Below are 25,571 nucleotides of genomic sequence, written 5' to 3'. Positions count from 1 at the left end.
TTTGTTACTGAAAAAGCAGGCTGTCCCCTGTACGTACTCCCTGAGAACACCCATCCCACACCCCCATGAAAAGCAAGGAGAGCCGAGCACGCAGACACGTGAGGTCCAGCTGTGTGAAATCTGCGGCAGACAGCACACACGTGCACGTATCTGAATGAAACCAGATGTCCGTTATGAACATGACTGATGTGTCACGGCTGTAGTTTTCCTGTCCTGCGTCTTGCTTTCCTAAATGTGAGCTAAGATGAGACTTCTATTTAATATTTACAGATCATCTTGCTTTCCTTTTAAAAACACTTTCAGACGGGGTCGATCACAGAATTTCCCATCAGGGAAGTAGGAAAGTCAAGAGCCTTGAAAAGCTTACAAAGAACAAGACTAAGAAAAAACCTGCAGGTCTGTAAACACCCAATGGAAAACTGGTCAAAAGAAGAAATAGAAGGCACAAACGTGGGGTTAAAATGCGTGTAAGAGATTACAACACGACTGGAGTGGACAGAACTGACACAAGCTCTTCTAAAGCCTCGCCCTAAATACCTGCTCATACTCAATGGCGCCGTCGCCCGGCACCCGCCACTCCCTGTCCCTCTGCTCTGCCTGAACAACTGGAAGAGAAGGAAAAGCACAGCGACACCCCTTGGGCCTCAGAACAAGTGTGGGAAAGAATAAATTACACAGGAAGCAAACCCTGCGTCCTCAGAACCCCCACCAGTGACTTTCACGTTTCTGGGAGGAAGTGAATTGACAGTTTGTAGGTAGAAAACCAACCACCAAAAAAAAGTCATCATATAACTCAGCAAAAATAATAACCAAGGGCTGGCTTTACAGCCCCTTAACTTTATAAGCACATTTTAGGGCCAACTTTAGAGAAATTAAAATACTAATATAACAATTTTAGCACTAATAAATTATAGTGGCCATCCAGCTATTCAGACAGCAAAACAGAACAACATTTACATAAGTAAAAACTTTCCTAAGTAAACAAGTGTATACTGTCAGAACTTGAAAAATCATTAGAAGGGACACTGTGTGTTTTAATGAGGCTCAGACTGAAATAGAAGTAGTCGATTTAAACCCCAACCTGGAAAGCCATCCCTGCTATGGTTGTGATTTCATCTTTTCAGCATCCTGTGACATTCATTTAGAAAGAGGGCGACCGTCCATGTAAACAGTTCGACGCATCGGTCCCCCGCTGTGGACCTTCGGCCGACGAAGAGGAACAGTCTGGGAGCAGCAAACAGACAGGGGACACTTCGACCTAAGACAGCAACAGCAGCCTCTGGACCCCGTGCTCAGGGCTTCCCGTGGGGCGGCTCAGTGAGGCTCTGGGCGGTGGAGCCGGTGAAGGTGGAAAGCCAAGAGGACATAGCCGTCTTCGCGCTGGAAAGGGCTCCTCCCACTGACTGGCCTGGAAGGAAATGGGGGACACAAAAGGAAAATGCCTTCACTTTAGTTAAAGGACAGTGAAAGAATGACACAGACCTCTACAACTTTACATTTCTGCCAATGACATTGAGAACACAGAGGAGCTGTGCTATGGTTTCCACCTGCTCTCGGCTAAGGTGCGCCTTACCGACAGCTTTTCCTGTCTGGACAACATTCCGGCTGGTTGTGACCATGACGCTTCCAATTTTTTTGCCACGCTCACTGTTTTGAACAGAACTGAGTAAAGGAAAGAAGTGTTACGCGATGAAAAAAATTTCTCTCATACACACCACTCCATAACCATCCCCCAGTGAGAATTACTGAGAAAGGAACTAAATTATTCATTATTTGTTATGCATCAATTAATTTAATTAAGCATGTGACTTTTCGGAACAATACTGAAAGAACATGCAGAGGCACCAAAAAGCGGTAGGGACATACGGCTGTCTAACTCGCCCCAGTCAGGATTTGCCGAAGCTACTCCACCAGAATACAAATGGCAAATCCTGCTACTAGCTGGCACCACTCTTCAGCGAACAGCAGTGTTTTCGCTTTGAAACATACACACTGCAGAGCTGGAGACGGCTGGGCACATATTCGGTGACTATTTGAAGCTCAAGTCTATCAAGTGCAGAAAAACAATCCCCAATTAGCCATGAAACACGTGGCATAAACCCAGGCTCAGACTGCTCCTGGTACGTTCTCGAGATACTCACTGTGAGAATCTTAGCTTCATGTCTGACACAGAGTACTGGCCTTGAAAGGGGTGGCTGTAAAACAAGGTTTCAGTTTAGACTGTGAGGGTTTCGCCCATAAAGCCACAGAACAGTTATCACGGGGAGCGCCGGTGAACCTCACAGGGGAGACGGGCAAGGGGCGGGCCTCTGGGTGGTTAATCCACGGGGTGTCACCCCAGCTCTCCACCTGCAGGTAGGGGAGCTTTTCTGGCTTGTTACCTTCCCTGTGAAATAGGTGTTTTTTTCTAGGGTGTGTAAGGGGCGCTGTGTTACTGATGTTGATTTATTTGGTCGGGGGTAGGCCCCAAGCATCAACATTTTTTAAAAAGCTCCCCAGGACAGCCCAGGGTTAAAGTCAGGGACTTGGGCCATGGCTATGGCCTGCACTTCGATCCTGGCCGTCTTAGAAACATGGGTCATTGGCTATACAAAGATCTGTAGACAGACCTGTAAAATCTGTACTTTCTGTTAGCAAAGCAACTCAAAAACGCAGGTCTTAAAAATATACAAAAGGCAAAAGGTACATGTATAAAATCAGGCAACTTAACCAAAGTCACACTATGAAAGGAGTCGATAAGTATCCAAATTCTTCTTTCACACTCAGAGTCTCTGTCAAAGTCACACAAAATGACCCTAATGAAATCCAGAGCAAATTATAAAAACATCACAGTGCCACCCATGGCTTTCCAAATGGCCAACTTCTTTCTTGCCACATGAAGCATATTAATGATTTCTCTTTTTTTCTGGATTCCTGAATCACAGGCTGAAAAAATGGAGAGATCTAAGCTTCTTATGGGATTGCGATAAAATCTGCGAGTTGGTTCAAGTTAAAGGGCCTATAGAAGATGTGTGACTGATAAAGACCCGAACGGGTTTGGGTGCCACGGGGGGAGAGGCGGATGCCCCCGCTGCGCCGTGGGTGGCCGTGACCTGCCCCAGCCCAGCGCCGCCAGCAGACACGCTCACGTTGTTTCTCTCCCTCACTCCAGCACACAGGCCCTGCGGTTAGCGAGGGAGACCTGGAACTCAGCCCTTTCCTTTAGTGCTATTACCATGCTTTGCCTTTTAATTCTGTGTTCACCACATTCAAATGGCAATATAGGTTTCTGACTAAAGTCACCCAAACTCGTGCTGAACCTAGTCATTTCCCTGACAGATGACACACAGTTTAACAGACATGCTCTCCACCGCCTCATTTTTGTGGACGCTTCCCCAGTTCCTGGGACTTAAACATCTGGGTTTCCTGTGTGGGCGGGAAAGTCCTTTCAGCACCACTGACGTCATCGCACCCCCGTCCAGCTAAGCCAATCCTCGCTTCCAAGTAACATGGCAGCCAGCACGAAGCTGGTTTTTGTCTGATTCCCACCAAGACGTAAAAGTTTAAAATACATTCTGTGTATGCTTGTATCATAAAAAACCCCACTGCCCTGGCCGGTGTGGCTCAGTTGGTTGAGCGTTGTCCTGTGCACCAAAAGGTGGCCGGTTTGACTACCAATCAGGGCACAAGCCTGGGGTTTTGGGTTCGATCCCCACTTGGGGTGTGTATGGGAGGCAACCGATCAGTGTTTCTCTCACACTGTTTCTCTCTCTCTCCCTCCCCCTTCTTCTCTCTCTAAAGTTAATAAAAACATTTTTAAAAATATGTGTTAAAAAAACATTATCATTTTAAACTTTTAACTTAGAAAAAATAAGGTCCCAGCCTGTACACATTTATCAATTGATCTACTTAGACTGTACTCAGTTCCCTCCACACAAAGATGGTATTATTTCGTAACGGCCCCACTCCGCAGCGTGTCCAAATGTCTTTTATACCAAAAGACATTTGGACATGCTGTCAACAGTCCAGTCAACAGTCAGTACTGTGACAGGAATTAAATGGTGCTGGGTTTTAAAATCTGATGTGAAAGCTAGTTTCACCACCTATCTAGGAGTTCACATATCGTTAGTTTTTCATGCTTCATGTTTTAAAATAACCTCTGCTGAACCAGTGATTATTTCCACCTTGTTTGACCATGTGCTACAGTACGGGCCCAAGGGGAGGGGACACTGAAAGGTCCCAAGCCTCTCGACGGCCAGCACTTCCTGTCTTAATCACCCCGAGGGCCGGGAGACACTCAGGCCTTCCAAACGTTTTTGGGGTAAGAAGTATGAGTGGGGAGATAGTTTTCAGCTGCTTCTCTGTATCTGGGGGCCCCTTCTAATCCACTTCAGGAGATTCCTGAAGACATTCACAGTATCATCAGTTAGGGCAGGGTTTTCTCTACACTGGGCACAGGAGTAAGTGACCCATCCTGTGTTCTCTCTCTCAGTCTTTGATGGACATGCTTACTTGGGATTTATTTCCGCGAGAGCCGGGTGCCTGTTGCTGTTCCAGACCCTGTAGTTGTGCGTGTTCTTCCATGCCGCCACAAAGGTTGTCCCGTAGTCCGAGAGGATCTTTTCATTGCCTGTCAAGTAAATATGTGAGAGTCCAGCTGGACTGTCACCAGTCAGGGGTGTGAAGATGAACCACCAAAAAGGGTGAAGGGACAGTTTCAGCCCTCTGCCCCTGCTTTTCGGGGAGGTAGTCTACCAGATGTCAGGAAACTTGGGTCTGACTCCACACATCCTGTGTGAAGCTATGTGGCCTTTGGCCAGTCACTTAATCACCAAGAACATCATTTTCCTAACCGGAAAGGAAGAGGGGGAACCCAGAGATTGTCTAAGGCTCCTCAACGCCAAGATTCGGCCGCACTCTCCTTACCAAGGCGAGGAGGCACAGTGTTGTTTATTATACAAACCACAGGCTGGGCAGTGAGACAATGTTCTGATGTTTACACGGGGAGTAGGCAAGGAGGGGAAATTTTATCTTTTCACAAATGTCATTGTTCCTAAGAAAAACATTAGAATGGATACATGAACTGGTTCTTTTAGCCACTATTTTCTCTTCTTTGGAATCTTGCTATTTGGTAAAACTCACTCTGGAGTTTCCATGCATTTTGCTGTCAAAATGTAGGGTGTCCCCCCCAAAAATGTATACACATACAGTTTTAGATGGCTCAATTGTCGTTTCTTTTTCTTTTTTTTCAGATTTAACCCACTGGAATGAATAATTATTCAATGTATGTATGTATGTATACATTTTGGGGGGGACACCCTGTACTTAAAACAACCAGGAAATTTTTGTATTTAATGTTTAAAATGTTTCAGCTTTATCAGTATCATGGGGACGTTTCAATGCAGGTGTTTCCTCTACTTAGAATAGAAAAGGGCTGGAGAAGGGATTCCAGTGGCTCTGGCTTCATATTTGATTGCAAGTCACTTGCTTTGAAGGTGAAAGGTGACGTTTGTCGCTGGGAAAGGAAGGGGGGGATACACATGGTCCCACGGGCTGCATAAAGAAGTTCTTTTAAGAACACATCCCCCAAACAGTGCACTGGGTTGAATTCCCTTTAGCAGCATGGAACTGAGCCAGACTTCGTGGGATTAAATACCAGCTCAGCCTCTCACCAAGGGGGTGAGCGAGCCACTTAAATCACTTTTCTGTGCCTCACTTTCTCTTCTAAGGATGACAAGGTATCTACCTCCAGGATGCTATGAGGATGACGTGGGTCAGTAGATGTCAAAACAAGTCCCTGCACATATTAAATGTACCCCCCCAGTTAGCTACTATTATTCAGTTCTGACAGCTACCTGGGCAAACATTTTTTAAAGGTAAATGAGTTACTTGTGAAGCTACATGACTGGTGGGGACTGGGGCTTTCTTACTAGATTACTGCATGGTCCTGGGTCACAGGCTTGGATTTGGTGTCTCAGCTGCTACATTTGTAGAACAGGCAGACATTTAAAAATATCCCACTAACAATAAGAACTTGCACCGTACCTTTCCTCTCCCAATGACAAACATGCCTGAGGCCTGGGGGTAAACTCCACACATATGACAAGAACTAACTCGGGAGGTGGTAGTGGTGGGTAGATTGAAACAACCTATGGACACAACAGTGTGAATGTACTTAATGCCACTGTGGAACTAGACACTTAGAAATGGTTCAGAAGGCAAATTTTAGGTTATGTGTATTTCACAATTAAAAAACACACACAAAAGCCCGGCGAGCATGGCTCAGTGGTTGAGCATCACCTGTGAACTAGGAGGTCACGTTCGATTCCAGGTGAGGGCACAGGCCCGGGTTGCGGACTCAATCCCCAGCAGAGAGCATGCGAGAGGCAGCTGATCAATGACTCTCTCATCATTGATGTTTCTCTCCCTCTCCCTTCCTCTCTCTGAAATCAATAAAAATATATTAAAAAAACAACCCAAAACCAGTGGTAGAGATAAGTGAGGGGAAAAGAGGAAAAAAACAAAAGCTCAGCACACTTTGACCACCACCAATAACTGTATCACCTAACCACTCCATGTCCAGTGGCCGGTGTCCATGGTACAAGAGCTCATGACAGAGCTTCACTTGGTCTTTTTCTACATTTTTTTCTACGGGGAATGAGCTGGCTTTTATGCGGGAGTGATTCTGTGTTTCCCTGCTCCGCGTTAACCATTTTTCTACAATGAAGACATATTTCTTACATAATTCAAACGACTGCTACAGAGCGAAGAGGCGGCGCGTGCTCCTCACCTGGCTGCAGCGTGGCGGCCAGCAGCGCGTGGATGTAGACGGCAAACTGGGCTCGGATCCACTCGTCGCCCCCCTCCCAGCCCGTGCCGTCCAGGAAGACGTCGTCCCGGTTCTCAGTCACGTGCTTCACCAGGTAGTCTGCGAACCTGAGGTCGGCAGTGGTGGGGCTGAGCAGCTTCCTGAGTTCTGGGTCGTGGATCTGGATCAGGGCTTCTTCTACCTACAGGTATCCGGGTACAAGTCAGAGTCTGGACATTCACGCGGGTATCCAAGCCACACTTTAAAGAGCAACTACTGGGAGGTTGGAGCTGGAAACAAAAAGTATGGATACTAGCATTCTCAAAAGGTGAGTCTAAGAAAGAGACAGGTGTTTACACTCAAGTATTTTTCTTTATTTAAAAAGTACTCGCTTTCTATCTCAAGTATATGTATAACTGTTTAATTTTGAATTATAAAAGTAATTCATATTTATTGTACCTATTTTGGAAAATATAGAAATGTATGGTGTCACCTTTATCACACAAGCCAGAAATGAATACAATTAAGAAGATTTCCTAAAATGTTTTCCTTTGAGTGCACAGATACTCTGGAGTATTTTTATTATGTAATATTTAAAGTGCAAAGAAGCATACGTAACTTACAGGTTAGTTTCGAAGGTTAATAAAACAAATACCCATGAACCTGCCAACCAAGTTCGGAGCCAGAATGTAACCAATACTGTTGCAGCAACTCTGAGGTGCTCCTGCCTGTATTCCTCTGCCTTGGAAGGTCTGTCCATAGCTTTCCTCGTCAAAATCGGGATAAAAGCACCTAAAGCTTTGATTCCCCACCCCTCTTAAGTCACTTAAACTGTAAAGTGGAACAAATGACTTAAACTTCTAATATATTGATAAGAGGTAAAATATTTGTCGCTAGCTCCTTGCTCTTGATATCATAAGCATATTAAACAGGCTAGGAGTATTTAAATCATTTAAACAAGAAACACATTTTAATTGTAAGACTGTAGTAGGACCAAACTGCCTGGATTGGGGTCTTGGCTCACTCACTATTCTTGCTGTTTGATCTCTCTGTTCATTTGCCCCCACGGGTATCAAATAGGGATGTTAACACACAGGTTAACCTATCACACAGGTTGTCATGAGAATTAGACCAGTTAACATGCCTGAGGCGCTGACAATGCCTGGCACAGGGAGCAGTTATCACTACTATTAGTGTTATTATCAGGCCCTCCTAATCCCATTTAAGAAAGGAAACCAGGGACCAGCAGCGTAGAGGACACTTATCCATAAACCTACTTCCACGATGGCATCACTGAGGTGTTTCTGTTGTCGAAAAAGGATGTTAGTAGCTCCAGCAACAAATCCCCGGACGGTGACATCAGAGAGAAGGTGATGCTGCTGCAATGCCATGTAAGGCAGACACAGATACCCCTACGAATCACAAAAGTAACACAAGATATTAAAAGGTAATGGAATCATCACCTGTCTCCTCAAGTCCAGAGAGCTAATCGTAGGAAAAGAGACTCCCGATTTCCTCCCACCTCTGCGCCATCCCAAAAGCAGCTGACTCTGGACTCACTACAATGTCAGGTCGTGACTGCATTAAGACCAATCGCTAACCTTCTCAGGAATGGCCTTCACAACTTAGTCCAACATGAAGGCTGTCTCCCTGGATCACTCTGTTCTCGGTTCATCTTAAAAGCCCCCACAGTAACTGACAAGCTGGACTTTTTCATTTAGGAACTGAAATATTAAGCCCATGCAAAAGTACGTTGTTTAGTAGAAAGCTGTTAGTTCTTCCAGCAAAATTTTACAACACCCGCATCTGCACACAACCTCCGATGTACTGTTAGAAACGCACAGCGCTGATTAGCACGTTTTATTGTCCTCTCGTTAAAAATTATGCAAAACTACTCAAGATATCTACTCCTAAATATTTAAAGCAAAAATGACACTTGGCAGTACTAGAGTATTTAATTAATTTCCATTTGAACTGTATTTGAGACTACCACTGCCCTGAGAATTAGTTATATCACTAGCCACAGCTGGCAGGTAAGTGTACAAAAAGCAGAGTATTTCCTGAGAATAAAGGAGTTAACACTGAATGGCGCACTGGAGGAGGGCATGGAATTTCTGCTGACTCTAAATCAAGATAGATTTCCAACAAGTGGCACAATCTGTGCATGGAGCCAGGAGTGCAGGCTTGCTGAAGCCCTGAACTTGTTTTCAATCTCAGGTTCTACGGCAGTTTAATTTTTTTCTTTTACTTTTCATCGCTTTGCTAAGAACGCTGAACTACTGTTTTCTGGATGCTGCCTTGTTTACATCACAGCATGCGACTCTGAGGGCAGGAGCTGTCCCTCAGCTAGTTCATGCTCTTCGCGGCAGCTAGGATGTGCCTTGTACCCGACAGTGGCTGCTGAAGACCTACTATGGGAGAGAAGACTCCGAAAGTGGAATATGGGTCCAGTAACTTGGTTTTAACCTTAGTCTTGACAATGTCGTCCTCTGCTCGGGAAAATGCTACTTAATAGCAGCCGAGAGAAATCCCCGTCTCTGCGTCAGAGGCACTCAGCCCAGCCCGCTCGGCCCACGCCCTGTGACCGAGGCTGGAAGGCCCCTGCTCCTCGCGCAGGAACGGTCCAAGGCCTGGTGCGGGGCTTGGGGCTCCTGCTTTACTTTATGTGATGCGTATTGTAGAACAAGAGGCTCCTCTCTCCGCCCTACTGTCTGTTTCTAAACATAAACATTACAGTACTGAATGCTCTTTCAAACAGAATACTCACCCCCCCAACTATAACTGAGAATCCCAGATGAAGGCGTTCTCAGAACTGACAATTATTACAAAAATTTTATATTGCAAGACAGTAATAAGAGGATTTAATTGTTCGTAGTATTACATTCACAATTTATACTGTAAGAGCAAGAAAGTCTATGGTCAACAGCGGAATCTTGGCTAAGTCTATAGAACTATGAAAACTCAGAAGTAATTAAAAAAAAAGTTCAAAGTTTTTTAAGAATATGAAAAAATACATTCATTAAAAATACATATTCAAAATAAACAAGAAAAAAAAAGAGCAAACGACAAATACATACTCATACTCTCTGACGCAGCATTCTACTTCTTATTTATCCTACAGACACACCAGCTCATGTGTGAGATTTGTAAAAAGTGATTTATTGCATCGCTGTTTACTAATGAGAAAGGCTGGAATCCCAGCCACTCACGAACGGGACTGAACAAACGTCCACCCGCACCGTAAAACACGGCACAGACGAAGAGCGCGAAGCTCATCCCAAGGAGTATTTTGTACAAGGAGGACAAGGGGCATAAAGCCAGGTATAGTCTGCCCGGTCTGTGTAAGAAGGGGAGGGAAAGTATCTGTGAATTTATTCACGTAGAAAACACCCCGGAAGGAGACAGAAGACACTGATAACGCTGGTGGCCACTGGACAGGGCAGGCGCGGAGCAGGGACGAGGGAGTGAGAGGGGGCTTGTGCCATCACCCCATCTGAATACTGAACCATGTAAAGATATTACATATTTATAAAGTTATTTAAGGTGCTAGTTCAAAAAGCTTTACTTTTTTGCTATCATTACTTTTAAAAGAAATGATCAAATGAGCCTAAATCTTTTAAAAGTTTCTCACATACAATGGCAGCGAGAGCGCGGGTCCCCCACATGCAGCAGCCTCTGCGCCCAAGCCCACGCCACCCCGTTTCCATCTCCCTGGGGCACAGTAACTTCCACGTTTGCAGCTGCAGTATATGTGAGTACAACATGACACTATGACCTGTACACTAAAATGGTAAAGACAGTAAACTGTATGTTTTTTACCATAAATAGAAAACAAGTAAACAACTCGCCCACCCCCACCACACACACCGCAGCTTGGTAAGCCTGGTAAACCATCGGAGATGATCTGCTAAAGAGCAGCAAAATGCACTGTGCCTTCCTTCCCTCTTGCCACTTGGAAAGGGCTACAATCTGATCAGGACCAACGGCCGTTTCTCAGCTGGCCTCTGGGCAGGGATGACAAGCCAGCTCATGAACTGACAGCCTCCACACTGCAGCGACGCCCGGATCGCTCCAAAATTTATCTAGGGTTTAAAGGTAACCCTATCAAATCTCAACCTGTGTGGGAACTTAAGTTGATCTTAAAACCAATGTGGAAATGCTAAGAGCTAAGAAATTCTTTCTATTATTATATTTAAATTTTAAAAATGAATTTACTGGGGTGACAGTGGTTAATAAAATTACATAGGTATCAAGTGTACAATTCTACAACACATCACCTGTACATTGTGTTGTGTGCTCACCACCCCAGGTCAAGTCTCCTTCCATCACCATTTATCCCCCCTCACCCTCTTCTACCTGCCCACCCCCTTTCCCTCTGGTCATCACTGTTGTCTGTGTCTATCTGAGTTTTGTGGGGGTTTTAAAATTAATTCCTTCACCTTCACCCAGTCCCCAACCCCGCACCCCTCTGCCAGCTGTCAGTCTGTTCTCTATCTATGAGTCTGTTTCTATCTTGTTTGTTAGTTCTGCTCACTGGATTCCACATGTAAGTGAAATCCCCTAGTATTTGTCTTTCTCTGGCTGTAGAGCTAAGAGACTCTTGAAGAACAGGAGGGGAAGGCTTTTCTCTGCCTGACATGACCCCAGTGGTAATTAACAGAGGGGGGCTGCCCCACGGGTAGACAAATACACCAGTGGGAAAAACAACAGAACGTCTAGAAACAGACTCCCTTCCTCAACCATACACAAAAATTAATTCCGGGTAGATAAAAACCAAAGTGTGAAAGTCAAACCTATAAAGATAAATCAGGAGACTGTTCCCAGTCTTACGCTATGGCCACAGATGCCACAGCGGCACACTTTTGGTGTGTATTTTAGTTCTCAAGGAAAATTTTCAGATCTGAAAACATGTGCAATACTGAGTTAAATTCTGAAAGGACACTGTCGGCTTCTCTAAGGACACTGGGCTTTACCTTCGTGAAGATGGCCAGGGGCATGCCGTACCGGTCCTCTTCCAGCCCCGAAATCAGCCCTGGTATCAGGGCCACCTGGCCCGTGTTAGCTTGGGGCTGCACAGTGATCGGAGCACTGTCCAAGGGCACCGACTCCTTTGGAAACGAGTTCGTCTGTTCTGACCCCACCGGCTCCCTTTCTTTCAAGGTGGGGTCCTCCAGGACACTAGGATCCAAGGTCTCCCAGTCACTTTCTGAAGACTCTGGAGACGGACGAGAAGGAGGTTTCAAGTACGGATTGCTGTCACTGAGTTCCTGTCCTTTGCTGCTGTCTTCTACTGGGAACAAAGGTTCTTCTGTCTTGATAGCAGCATCTCCTCCGTGGCTTCCTGTCATGGTTTTCTTGACAGTTTCCAAGCTGGTGTATGAAATGTTGGGAGCAGACACGGACACAAAATCGTCTGCAGGGGGGTTATTTTCCTGAAGCCCAGCATCTTCAGACATGCTCTTTCGGGGCTTGTACTGAGAACAGTCACTGAGACCATGCTCGATCATGCCTGAAACAAAACATGGGGGGCAGGTTGGTTTATACTGAGGTATTAGAGGAGCTGTGCATTCTGTCCTAATAGTGGGCTCTCCAGGAAGATGTTAGTGAGCTATGCTTGCATCCATTCCGATTAAAACTAATGAAAATGCCAGACCAAACAAAAAGACCTACTGCCCAAATGAAAATGTCCTAGTAAAATAGAAATGTTAACCCTAATGAGTTTATCCTTGAACACGTGTCATTGAAAGTTCCAGTAAAGTCAGACGAAAGAAGGAATAGGTACTGCTACCCTCTTACCTGGAAAGAGGGATAACACGGTCATCAGGGCACCCACCAACTTGTTCACTGGAGAAATATAAAAGAGAACCTGAAGTGGATTCAATGAAAATCCAATTAGAAAATCCGAGTCCACAGTGGTACTTCAAAAAAGGGGGGGTGGGACCTCTTTACAGAAGAATGACAGCTAATAAGTACAGAATTAATGACAGAATTAGAAAATCACCAGGCGTCCACCATAATCCAGGTAAAAATTACCGAGAGAGAAAGGAGAGAGAGAGGCACATCAATTGGTTCCCTCTCGCATGTGCTCTGACCAGGGCCGGGGATCAAGCCTGCAACCCAGGTATGTGCCCTTGGCCAGAATCGAACCCGGGACCCTTCAGTCCACAGGATGGTGGTTCTTCAAACTGAAAACGGAACTACCACATGATCCAGCAATACCCCATCTGGATGTATACCCCGAAGAACTGAAAGCAGAACGCAGTCAAGCTGCCCCCAGGAAAAAACTGCAGGAATTTATACTTCTATGGCAGTAAACAAGAATATGGGCTTCGGCTCACCACAATTTGATAGGCAAAAAAGATAATTTATACTTTATCATTAGTTCAAATTTTATATGATATTTAAGAAATGTCAATAAATGTTAAATTTTTCATCCCTTCAAATCTCACCTTTTTTTCAAGAAGAATTAACTTAAACAGAATTAAGACCTGAACAAAGAAAGAAATACTGTATTAAAATAAGAAACGCAAGCCTATTACATATTACCCTTTCCCCTCCTCAAACATACCATATATCATTTAATCAATAATATTAAATAATTACAGTGCTTTAAACAAATGCATTGGAAATTGTGAACTTATACTACCTGTGCCCTCTAAAAAATGTGAGAACCATGTAAGTCTCTAACAAATTGTGCTTTTCGGAAGAAGCTATGCCATTTTTGCTTGAAATACAAGCTCCTTAAAGGGTGGGAACTATTCATTTATTTCTGAATATGTCCAGAGAATTCACATAGCAGATACTCAGTAATTGCTCATTAAATGAATGATTGACGTGCGCATGTCTTAGTCAACATATGCTTCAGTACTAAAGGTCAGAAGAAATAAATATAGATATTTTACTGGAAAATGTTTCACTCTTAAAGCAACACATAAAATATTCTGCAAGATTACGTGTGTCTTCCCACTCTAATTTCATGATATATGAAATTACAAAGACAATGGAAAAAAGTACTCTATCCTGCATTGAAATAAACAAATGGCATCTGTGTACCTTTAGAAATTTCTCATACAAGCACTACCAACACTTTCGGCTCTGTGTCATTATGAGACATGTCTTAGAAGGACTAAAACATGGTTATGCACGATCTGCATCTGAGCATGTAGCACATGGAATCTGCCCAGCTGAATGAACACAATTGTAGTACATCAAAAGTTAAATAAGGTGTCACACATACCTTGTGTCGAAAATGAAGCACAAGATCGCGAGGAGACAGACCTACGATGTTAACAAAAAGTATAATCTGTAACTACTACCTGATGTTTTCATCCAAAAAGTATTTCTCCTCAAAGGAAAGGCAGGTAAAAAAAGAAAGCAGGACTATGCAAGTATTAAAATATTACGTAAGATATTATGTAGTATTTGATTATGGATATGTGTACTCAGAATTCATCAAATTATTATTACCAGTCAAGCATAGCACTGCAGTGATGAAAACGTAGAACTGTCAGCAGTGATGGCAATGTCCTAAATCCGGGTTGTCCTTGAAATGTGGCAAGTGTGACTGATTAAACTGACCTTTCAACTTTGTTTAATTTTTATTAATTCTAACCTAAATGTAAATAGTCAGGCCCTGGCTGGGTAGCTCAGCTGGTTAGAGTGTCATCCTCATATGCCAAGGTTGCAGGTTCGATGCCCAGTCAGGGCACATATAAGAATCAACCAATGAATGCATAAATAAGTGGAACAATAAATCTCTCACTCTCTCTCTTAAATCAATAATAAAAAAAAGTTAGATGTAAATAGTCACGTGTCACTAGGGGCCACTGCTGTGGACAGTGCAGCTCTAAGACTTTTTCCCCATTCTACAAACATCTCACAAAGGACACAAGCTTAAAAACTATGAAGCTTGTACTATGGTGGCAGTCAATTATTTAAACATGGTTTTTGGTCACTACATTCCATAGGTTATTATTTCTGAGTCACAGTCTTCTCTAATCCTTTGCCAAAGGACAAGAGAAAATAATTTAGAGAAAAATATGTTCTCAGAATAGGAGTTTTGGATCTAGCTTTTGAAACACACAGGACTGCAAAAGTGAACTACCTGTTTGGCTACTTCATGCTGAAATAGGAATTAAAGTGGGCATAAATCACAGTGTGATTAAAACTTTTGTTTTAATCATGAAAAGGATATTTACTGAGTGCCTACTGAGTACCTTGGACTCTAATGGATGTTTTGGGTTGTCAAATAGTATAAATTAAACAAAACCCCCAACTTGAAAAATCTTAAAATAGAAAAGCACTAAGCAGATCTCTCTTGCCCTCCCTCTGCTATGCCAGGAACTGACCCCGTCAGCATTAGTGTAAGCAAAAGAAAAACCTTCCATTATTATTCTGAAAAGCAGAAATTTGCCTTATATGAGAATAGTTTCGAATACTGGTATCAGTATGTGATAACTTTTGTCAACATAAACACTGGCTAGGAAGACATTCAAAGACGCTGCAGCGTCAAATGTTGAAGCGTTTAAATCCCCTGTAGAAACGTAATTCTGATCGTGAAGTTTTACAGGCAACTGACTCGGTGTCCCAAACAGAAAGGAATGAGGGCATTTCTTCCAAATTGTAGAAAAGCTACTTACCAAGGTACACCTGGGATCCTTCCAGTGACGTTCCTCCCAAGGAATTATTCATATGTTCATAGAGTTCCTATAAAATACAGGTTCAGTTTAGACATTTTACTATCATTCTGGACACTGAATTAGAAATATGATGATCAGGAAAAAAATGGTTCTTTAATTGAGGCCGTTTGTTTTGCGAGGCCCTAACTTTAGAAACAATCAAGGTCTCTCTGAACACCTGCCCGCTGCCAGCACTCCTTCCGTCTCTTCTCTGCATTGCAGACCTGGATTCATTCACATGGCGGATGAATCCACACATTCCCTCTACCTCCTTGCTAAACACCTAACTGTCCTACTCTCACTAGAATCCAGGAGAGATCCATGTTCTAGCCATTCATGGCAGCCTTGATAAAGCATGCTCTCCATTTCAGCAAAACAGTCATGTAGTTTTCCTGGCTTTTGCAATGGGTACCAGAAGCCTGATACATAAACATACTTAGCAGTGTATTAATAAGACAAGCAGATCAGGAGAAGAAATGCCATAGCAAAGGATACTACCCTTTTGTTAATAGAGACATTTATATTAGTTATACTAGTTACCTGCATTATTTCCTAATAAAAGACAGTTTGGTTAAGTGCAATAAGTATGAACTGTACATTCTGGGCAGCTCCCTGCCCCTTCAGTGTTACCTTCAAAGAACGCCTCTCTTAAAGTAGTAAGTGATTATCTTTCACAATATTACTGACAAGGTTAACTCGATTCAGGAATCTGCCTTCAGCCAAACACATCTATGGAGGGGTATAAAGTTACCTTTAGAATGGAAATTTGGGAAAAATCCTTCTCTTCAAAATATGCGTGTGTAATGAGCTGAAGTTTTGCTTGAAGTAAGCCATAGAGAGGCTTAAAGAAATAACAAAGAAAATGGCCATTAGTTTGATAATAGTAAAAAAACAAACACCCCACAGCCTATTACCTTGATGAGAACAGGAAGAAAAAAGTAACTCTCAACTTTAGCATCCTATTATTTACAAGAGAGCTGTGACATCGCTCGTGCCAGGCCCCTGGCTGCTGTGGCAGGTGCCTGACCCCCCCAGTGCAGTGGCTGAGTGTGGGCACCGACCTCCTGGGTCTCCCCCATTGCTCAGCTGCATAACCAGGCACTTCACCTCCACACACCTGCTCGCTGATGTGAACACGGGTATATGAAAAGACAACATCCTACAGAGTTGTTTTCAGAATTAAATAACCAGGGAAAGCACTTAGTAGAGCACCTGGCACCCAGGACGCCCTTACACATCAGCTATTATTATCAAAATGCAAAACACATTCTAATTCTGCGCACTGTTCTGCTGGCTTGTGGAGACATGTACCCATTCTCAGAGTAGCCAGTTCTTACAGCTAGTTGAACATTCACAATTACATTTAAGTTCATTTCCTTTTTCTGCTCTCTGTGGAGGCTTACAACTAGTCTGTGTCTTCTATCATAACATCCTTTTATGTACTTGAACAGTTTTTCCTTGGTTCTTAATCTTCCTATTTAAGGGCAGGAGGGAAACATCAATGTGAGAGAGAAACATTGACCGATTGCCTCCTGCATGCACCCTGACCAGGGATCGAGCCTGAAACCTTTTGTGTACTGGATGATGCTCCAACCAACTGAGCCACACTGGCCAGGGCTGTCATGAAAGTCTAACAAACACATTAACAGGGAGCGATCTGGTCTCTTACCAGCTTGCTTAGAACACAGACACTCTTCTGCACGGTCTCTCTGGTGACATCTGCGTGCCGGACTTTCAATGCCTATTATAAACAGTCATTAGAAATATTTCACAGAAATACTTAAAAATCATTATTCTTTAACATAAAAGTAATAATTAGATAGAAAACATTTCTTGCATTTGGTTAATGAAATTCAAAAAATATTTATTGAGAATCTCAGAAAATATTGATTGAATGAATAAGTGTCAGTTGGTCAGGCCACCGTGTGCCGGAATCCAGGAATCGAAGGGGACAGAACTGTGGGAGACCACCTCTGTTATGAAGGAATACTTTATGTGTAAGATGCACACTCAGTGCAAGTGAGTCATCCTTGGTTCTGGTTGTAAAATGGGCCGCCCTTTCAGAGCCCACTGCTCCTGGTGAGGAGAGAGTTTAAGAGATGAAAAACAGCATGTTCCTCCAGAGATGGAGGGATGGGGGACTGTCCACAGCTTTGTTAAGGCGGTTGCTCTAGGCCACCTGGATCTATTCTGGCTGACTCGTGTTGCAGCCCAGCTTTGAGCCCTATCGCCTGCCTCCCTGACCCCGGGGACGACTACGTGAGATTTCTATGGTTCTCTGCCAGCAGAAAATACGCCTTGATTAGATCAACCTCAGATGAGGCTGCGAGGGAGGTAAGAACAACTCTGCCCTCTAGGCTACTGCCTGCCAGCTCCTTGGGTCTGTCCTGAGGGCCCAGGGGCCTCCTATCTTCAGCGGACGGGCGCGCAGCGGTCACACTGAGCAGGAGCAGAGCCTTTCCTCTACCTGTTTCTGCCTCTCTGCCTTGACTGGGTTCATTCATCGGGCCCCACCTTGTTCACAGGGAATTAAAGTCCTCCTCAGACTCCGGGTCCCTCTGCTATCTGGCTGATCTATCTGGTTATCAGAGGAGGGTAGAAAAACTTGGGAGAAAAGGGCAACTCCAACATACTCTGGAGGGGTCGGCCCCGGGGAGGGAGACAGCGGGCGAGGTGCGCTTAAAGGCTACGCAGAGCGTGAGGACGTGGATGAAACTGCAGGGGCAGAAGGCAGTCAAAGGGACAGATTTCCAGGAAAGGACAGTGGCTCGGCTCATCCCATACAGAAGTGCGTGAGGGTAACGGCGTACGAAGAAAATGCACAAAGCTACGACGCGGAGTATCCCCACTGCGAAAAACCCCAGTGCTGCCCAAAGCAAACCATAAAAGGGAAGCTGCCCACCGTGGTCTATCTGAATTTATGATTTAGAGCTATTATCCTAAGTCAGGCATTAAGCTGGCAGGTACTTTAAGAATTATCAAAATCTTAGTTATAGATAATTAAGATAACTTGCAAGTAGTCTGAAGCTATTATAAGTACTTTCCACTAATTCTAGAATGCTGCTTAAAAAAACAAAACCAAAAAAAGCCCATTACTACTCCATTTTTCTAAGTTATACAACAAACACTAGAAATAGAAAACTCAAGGACACTATGAAATTTAAATGCAGTATTTTGAAGACAAATGAACAAGTTCGGTATCACTATCTGAAAACAATGTGCAAAATATTACGATACAAATATAATTATAATCATCAATATCAACTTACAAAAACATCTATGTGAATAAATTGTTACTATTGGGCAAACAGCTACAAACTGTTTATAAAAATTTAAAACAGGTGCCACCTATGTATTTCCCCAAACTTGACATTTTAAGTGAGTAATACTTAAGAAAGAATTGTCCAGTGCTTTTTTGTTGTTCATCGTAACTATCGTACCTTGGCTTCAATTTGTCGATAGCAAGAGATACCATATACAGTGGCTCCATTTCCATTTCTGGGAGGCAAGTGAAAAAACACGGTATCTAAGAGATACACAGAAAGAGGTAGACACTAAAGTGAATTACCCTTAGGAATAAATAATGACAATGCAGCCATTACAAACAAGACTATAACAAGGAGCCCATGCCACACTTCCTTCTAGCAACACAACCACTGGTTGTGAGGATTCCCTTCACAATCTTACAGTACACACTCATCACAAAAGCACAAAAGGCTGAATGAATCACAGCTGGTCAAACCGAGACTAGATCACTGATCTCAGAAAATACTTTATCTATACAGGATCATTCCAGATTAAAATAGAGACTCGAAAAACCAAAGGCAATACATGACTCTCAAACAGATCCAGGAAATTCTTGGAAGACTGGGGAAATTTGAACATAGACTGAGTATTAGTGGGTGTTATGGAATTACAGACAAATCTCTTAGCTGTGATAATGATACGGGAAGCCATCCTGGGAGTGATCTATTCTTAGGAGATGCATGCTGCAGTAATAAGAGCTGAAGTGTCATGCTGTTTACAACTGACTTTCACACGGTACAGGCAAAACTGTACACAAACGCAAACACACAGAACATCTGTGGAATGTTCGCTGTATTGTTCTTTCACCTTTTCTGTATGTTTAAAAGTGTTAATAATTTTAAAAATTTGGATAAAGCATTTGTGAGGTTAAAATACTATATTTAACGTTTGTTAACCTGCAGAGTAACATTTGCTTCATTTCATCGGAAATTATTAAATATTAGGAAAAACAGGTAATCCAACCAAGTTCAACCTAGTGTTTTGGTAGAGCCTCTAATACCATGATAAAATGTAGTCCTTCATCAAGCCAGTCAAAGCACTCACTTACAGGATGGTAGGAGACTCTGCACTAACTTCACAGCATTGCTTTCGCTGGGGGTGTTAGCAGGGTCTGCATCATGCAAGCAAACTTGTAGGCAGAGCACTATGACAACAATGGCCCCAGGGGTGCAGAAGCAATTCCAGATGTTTCCAGGTGGCCACCAGAGCACTAACCTTGTGAGGTTGCAGGCAGAGCCCCAATCAGTCTGCAGCTGGTGCAGGTAAGGCCTTTAGTTTGCCTCTGAGAGGAGTCTGAAGTATAAATGCAGGAAGTGCTACCAGCAGTGAACGTCCTAATCTGGCCAATCACTTACTTTGGCCAGGGTCCTGCCAAGGGTGGCTAAGATTCACCAACCATTACCAATGTAAGTCTGGTACTCCTCTGGAGATCCTCTAGAGCATGACTGGTCATCTCCAAGCCAGCATTTAAATACCTTATCAACAGTCATGATGAACCAAAGGCCTTCCATTTACAAAGTACTTACAATCTAAGATGTCTTGTCAAATTAAAAAACGACACTTGCTAACTGTGCCACTGTGCTTACATACCTTCCTGGTAGTTGTGTGCGCCATCTGGTAAGGCAAGGAAGGGCAAATACTTCCACTCTTCAGGTATAGTGGGACTATCGTGTCCATCTCCTGGAATCAGGGGTGGGTAAGAAAATTCAACCTAAAATAGAAAGGAATGTTGTTAGACAAAAGGTTGTTGATCAAAGGGAGAATTTTATCTTGAAAGGCAAAAATGCTTTTAAACTCTGAAGGACAGTAGTCCTCCAGTTTCCTAGAGAGAAACTGAGTTTTAAATCTGATGGCAAGGAATATAATAGGACCAGTCTTTCTCAAAATGATTCAGTAGGTAAAGACTCTTCTCTCCTCGTATGTCTGTATGTTGTCTCTCCCTCTTTTAGCGCCCATCCCTAGTAGACCAGGGCCTTCTGCAGTCCTCCCTTATCTAGCAAAATCTGAGCTCAGCAAAGGATATGAATCACAGTAACATGAAAGAGAGGGTTACCCATGATGTCTAAGCCTTTTACTAGAGATGAAGATATAAGTCAAAGAAAGAAATTGGGGCACTATTGGGGACTTTCTAGCTACCTGGGGGGAATTATAAGAGGACGAAAGAATCTTCCTGATATTTCTAAAACTCCATTACACAGGTTGAACACCCTGCTTAGCTGGGATGCCAAGGTGCAAATGAAAACTATTCCACTGCTCTAAGTGTTAATATCACAGCCCTACAAAGCCAGGCATGTTCATCATTTCAGCATGTAAAAAGCGTCGTGAACATCAGGAAAAAACCTCCACCAAAATATCAAAGTTCAAGGAATAAAAGTGTTGGGAGGGCCAGGAAATGCAATCTTGTTTCACAAATTTCTCTAAGTAGCTAAAAAATCTCTCAACATTATTTTCCCCTAACCTGTAACTCTCCAAAGTTTGTTCTTTCTTTTCCAAAGGCCTGCTTATTCCAAGAATCACACACGATACCTCCCCAATGTTTCGTCATTGTCACCACAGGATTCTAGCAAAAGCAGGAGCCAAAACTCCATGTGTCAGCCAAGCCATCTGTCACCCAAACCCGAATGGGTCAGGGCTTGCCACTATCACCCTAACATAAACCAATCCGCCCACCCCCTACCCCCACCAATCTTCACAGCCCATCCCTATATTTGCAACATAGCATCCGGCTAGCCAAGGAGATGTTCCAGGGATGGGCCTGCTCAGACCAACAGTAAAATATGCTGTTTCCTCCCTCATTCTATGTGCTTTACTCACCACTGGAACTAGTGTAAACATGAGTTCTAGTACTTTCATAGTTCTACATTTTTAAGAAGTAAAGTCTGGTAAAACCAGTTTATTCAAGAATTAAAGTTTCTAGCTATGTATACAAAACCACGAACAGAACAAAATCAGAACAGTGGTCAAAAATCAAGTAATAATTCCAACTTTTTAGGCATCCCTTTGGGAAATAACTATTCCCTCTTAATTTGAGTGTTTAAAAAAAGTACCAATCTATGAAAGAATGAAAAAGTTTAACTGATATGGTTGATTATATTATTTTGCCAAAAATACACTAACCTGACAAATATGTACTTAGTGCCACAAAGCATATAAGGAACAAGCTAAACTCTGGAACACAAGGTCTATAACAAGCGAACTACTACAGAGGAGGTGTCCATAAATTATCTCATGTCAATGAATCTAAGTGCAGGTGAGTTTTTAAGGAAGAAGCCTCCTTTGCTAAATGCTAAATTTTTTAAAATTTCAGGAAAAGAGTTGGAATGGATAAATATCTCAAAACTATTTTAGATGTCATGGTGGTACTTCCACTCACTTAAAAAAATGTCCTAGCCTGGCCCATGTAGTCACTGGATTGAGCATCCTCTCATGTACCAAGAGGTCACCGGTTCAATTTCTGGTCAGGGCACACTCCTGGTTGCATGCCCAATCCTCAGTAGGGGGAATGCAGGATGCAGCCAACAGAATGTCTCCATCTCTCTCTCCCTCTAACCACTAAAAACAAATTTCTTAAAAAAATGTTCTAAAAGTGTACCCATCAACTAGAATTATCACCACTAGAAATTAACATGTTATCTACACAAGAATTCACTCCTGCAAATGACCCCAATAAATGTGAAAAAATGACCAAGTGATAAAGTTACTAGATGTTCATTTTAATTTAAATGAAGGAATTTTTCATTAAAATACATCTGAAGGCCTCAAAGGTGAAAAAAATGTAGGAAACAAGATGATGGAACATCTACATGCCTAGTCTGGAGAGCTTGTGGTCCACGAGAATGGACCTGACTCCTTTATCAAGGCAGTCACCGTAGAGCAGCTTTATAACAGAAGAGTCTAGGAACATTTAGTATACTCCTCTGTGAAAAGTCATCCTGCCTGACCCTGTAGACTGCTCTAAGGCAATCCTTTAAACAAAGGTTTTACTTCAGTTCCCTTGCATCTAAAAATGACAAATGACGACCAAGTATGGGAATTTTTGCTATGAATAATCCCAGAGCATGGAAAGAACTGGTGATCAACATGACCCGCAGCATCTGGAATACTTGGAAGGCCAGTCTAACAGAGTGCCCTCCTGCAATCTAAAACAATCTGAAGTCAGAGTCACAGTTCAATAAGGCAAGCACTCAGTCTTCTTCACCTGCAAGGAACGACTTAAAATGGAAAATCAGGTAGCTGATGAATGAATACATCCTGAGGGAAATCTTATATAATCAGAGCCTCTGAAACACCTGATAGACTGATTTTTGTCCCTGCACTGTCTAAATTTTAGCAAGAATCCTGTTCAGTTTAACCAGAAACCCTCCTTTACCCCTGATGTAGTAAATTTCCAGTCACTGACCCCTACTCCGCTCCTTGGCTATAAATTCCCACTGTTCCTTGCTGCATGCAGAATCGAGCCCAGTTCTATACTGAGGCCTCTTCATCTCTCCTGCAATGGCTTTTGAGTAAAATCTGGTTTTACCGCTTTTGCTACTGTCCAGCTCTGGTTTTTCTGATAGCACCAAATTAGCTGTAAGTATGCTTAAGTCACCTAACCTTTCTGGGGTTCAGTTTACTCATCTGTACATCTAAAGAGAGATGGATTAGATGATCTCTAAGGATCCCCGCCAGGCCTAAAGTTCTCAGGAAGAAATAAGGTACAGAAAAATTAAGCAATTTGGACTTGCTGAAGGTCTGGAAGCTATGAGGCCAGGATGTCATCCAGGTCTCCTGACTCGCAGCAATAGTGTTCATTTTACAAAACCAGTCACCGTTACAAACCTCAGCCCTGAAGCCAAAAACCAGACAAATCCAGAGAAATGCCAGGGTTCTACTTCAGCCCAAAGTGCCTCTTTCATCTTACAATCTGTTAAGTTTTCTTTAATCTCTAAGCAGCAAGCAGCATTACATTTTGTTTTCTAAAATAAAATAATTTTCCTTCTCTGGAAATAAAAATATTACTTTTGCCAATGAAACAGATATAAAACAACAATTAATCTTGACTTTAGATGACAGCAAAATTAAGAGATCTTATTCTATTTCCTACCAATATTCCCTTCTTTTTGTCTTTAAACAGTTTTGGTTCAGAAGTGGGGTCCCCACTTCTTACTGTACCCTAATAGACTCCTAAGTGCCACATGGATGAACACACGTGGTGCCCGCGGAAGTCTAAGTCTGCCTCCCGAGCTGGTTTGCAGTGTGACCTCTGCAACATCATTTTACTTCCTCCAAGCTTGTTACTTCACCCATATCCAAAGCAAGTTATAAAGTGACGATTAAGATCAAAGGTGTGAAGTTTTAAAGCAATAAAAATCTAATGATGATGAACACTTTATTTGCAGGCCATGATGCGAACTCAAATACCTATCCCCTCGCCTCTAAATATAGGGCCCTATTTAAAAACCTTATAATCTACGTCTGCTTGGAATTTTTTAAGTACCACACTGGATACCACCACTTCCTCCTTGGTATCTCCCAGTGCAATTTCCACGCGAGGGGCACGGGATGGCAAGCAGCCTTTAGGACACAAACACAACCATCCTCTCACTTGCTCCCTCGCCCTTCTGTTCTCCTCTGTGGAACTGAAATTTCGCCCACAGAAGCCTTCCAAGATGTTACCTTCCCGTGAAATTCAAGAAAGGAAATGCCCCATTGCCTAGCGGTAGCAGTCAGTATTTTTAATATTTAAACGTCTCGATTTCCGGTTTGCGAGCACATTGTGACATCACCGCCTTCCAGGGGTCGCGCTCCTTAGATAACCCAGCTCCCGTTTCCTTCCCCCGCCGTCGGGACCCAGGCTGCAAACGTGCCTTTGCTCCCTCCCTGGGCCGTTCAGGGGAGACGCTGAAAAACGACTTTGCATCTGCACGTTTCTCGGCTGGGTAAAGACACCTCCTTTCCTGGCAATGGAGCTGGAGGTCAAGGTCTCACCTGCAGGCGGGGTCGGGGCGAGCTCCGGGAGCCAGGCCGAGGCCCGGGGCGCAGGGGGCGGAGCCAGCGCGGCGCCCGCGGCCCGCTCCCAAGGTAAACAAAGAAGCGCGGTCGGCCGCCGCTCGCCCGAGCCCCGCGGCCTGAGGGACAGGCGTGGCCGCCGCCGGGCTCGCGACCTTCACCGCGGCCCGGGTGCTGACGTCTCCTAAAGGCTCCCCCCGTAGGTGGCCCCCAGAAAGCCGACGGAGGCGGGGACGGCCGCGGGAAGCGTGGGGCGGGTCTCCGACTCCCCCCCGCCCCCCACCCCGCCGAGGCACCCAAAGGCCCGCGACCCCGGCCGCCGACACCCAGCTCCCCCGCTGCCGAGTGCAGTCGTGGGGGCGGGAGGACGAGGGGTGTGGGCCGGGCTGCAGCGGGGCGAGCCGGCGGGGGGCGACGAGCTCGGAGGCGGAGGACCCGGGCGCGGCGGCCGCGGGGACGCCCGGCCGGCCGGGGGGTCGGGCCCCTCGCTCACCTGGCAGCCCTTCTTGTGGTGGAAGCCGACCACCACGATGTGCAGCACGGGCCCCCGCGGGGCGCCATCGCAGCCCCGCCCGGCCTGCTCCATGGGCAGCCGCCGCGGGCCCGCGCGACCGCGACTTCGGCCGCTGAGGGCGGCGGGCCGGGAGACCCGGCGGTCCCCGGGAGGACGGCGACGGCGGGCTTCAGGTGTCAACCATGAGGGCCGCGCAGGGGGCCTGGAGGAGGCCGAGGCTGTGCAGCTCCGCCCCGCCCCCCGGGGCCGCCGCCGCGCGCCGCGCACCCGCCTCGGCTGCTTCCGGGCTGTCACC

The 25,571-nt window shown here is 44.4% G+C and overlaps 1 protein-coding gene across 1 annotated transcript; it reads right to left on the bottom strand.

Annotated features, from left to right (window-relative positions):
* Positions 1-791: 791 nt before the first annotated feature.
* On the bottom strand, positions 792-25,533 carry AVL9 (AVL9 cell migration associated). The gene is made up of 16 exons (XM_081147039.1): positions 25,256-25,533; positions 20,362-20,482; positions 18,906-18,991; positions 17,135-17,206; positions 16,217-16,306; positions 15,427-15,493; positions 14,025-14,065; positions 13,237-13,275; positions 12,584-12,653; positions 11,761-12,296; positions 8,065-8,199; positions 6,770-6,989; positions 4,492-4,609; positions 2,142-2,195; positions 1,574-1,662; positions 792-1,408 (listed from the first exon to the last, which is right to left on the bottom strand). The coding sequence occupies exons 1-16, from the start codon at positions 25,346-25,348 to the stop codon at positions 1,293-1,295; spliced, it is 1,947 nt and encodes a 648-aa protein (XP_081003165.1). The 5' UTR covers positions 25,349-25,533; the 3' UTR covers positions 792-1,292.
* Positions 25,534-25,571: the final 38 nt, after the last annotated feature.

Source organism: Miniopterus schreibersii, assembly GCF_964146895.1.
Source record: "Miniopterus schreibersii genome assembly, chromosome: 9".
In the NCBI taxonomy this organism is placed as follows: Eukaryota; Metazoa; Chordata; class Mammalia; order Chiroptera; family Miniopteridae; genus Miniopterus; species Miniopterus schreibersii.
The sequence above is the reverse complement of the archived record's forward strand: the minus strand, read 5'-3'. Positions and strand labels throughout refer to the sequence as shown.

Coding starts and splice junctions, on each gene's coding strand:
- AVL9 (XM_081147039.1), bottom strand. CDS start 25,348: ATGGAGCAGGCCGGGCGGGGCTGCGATGGCGCCCCGCGGGGGCCCGTG. Junction 17,207..18,905: donor ATCGACAAATTGAAGCCAAG/GTACGATAGTTA, acceptor TGTTTATAATAG/GCATTGAAAGTCCGGCACGC. Junction 1,409..1,573: donor CCAGACAGGAAAAGCTGTCG/GTAAGGCGCACC, acceptor ATTTCCTTCCAG/GCCAGTCAGTGGGAGGAGCC.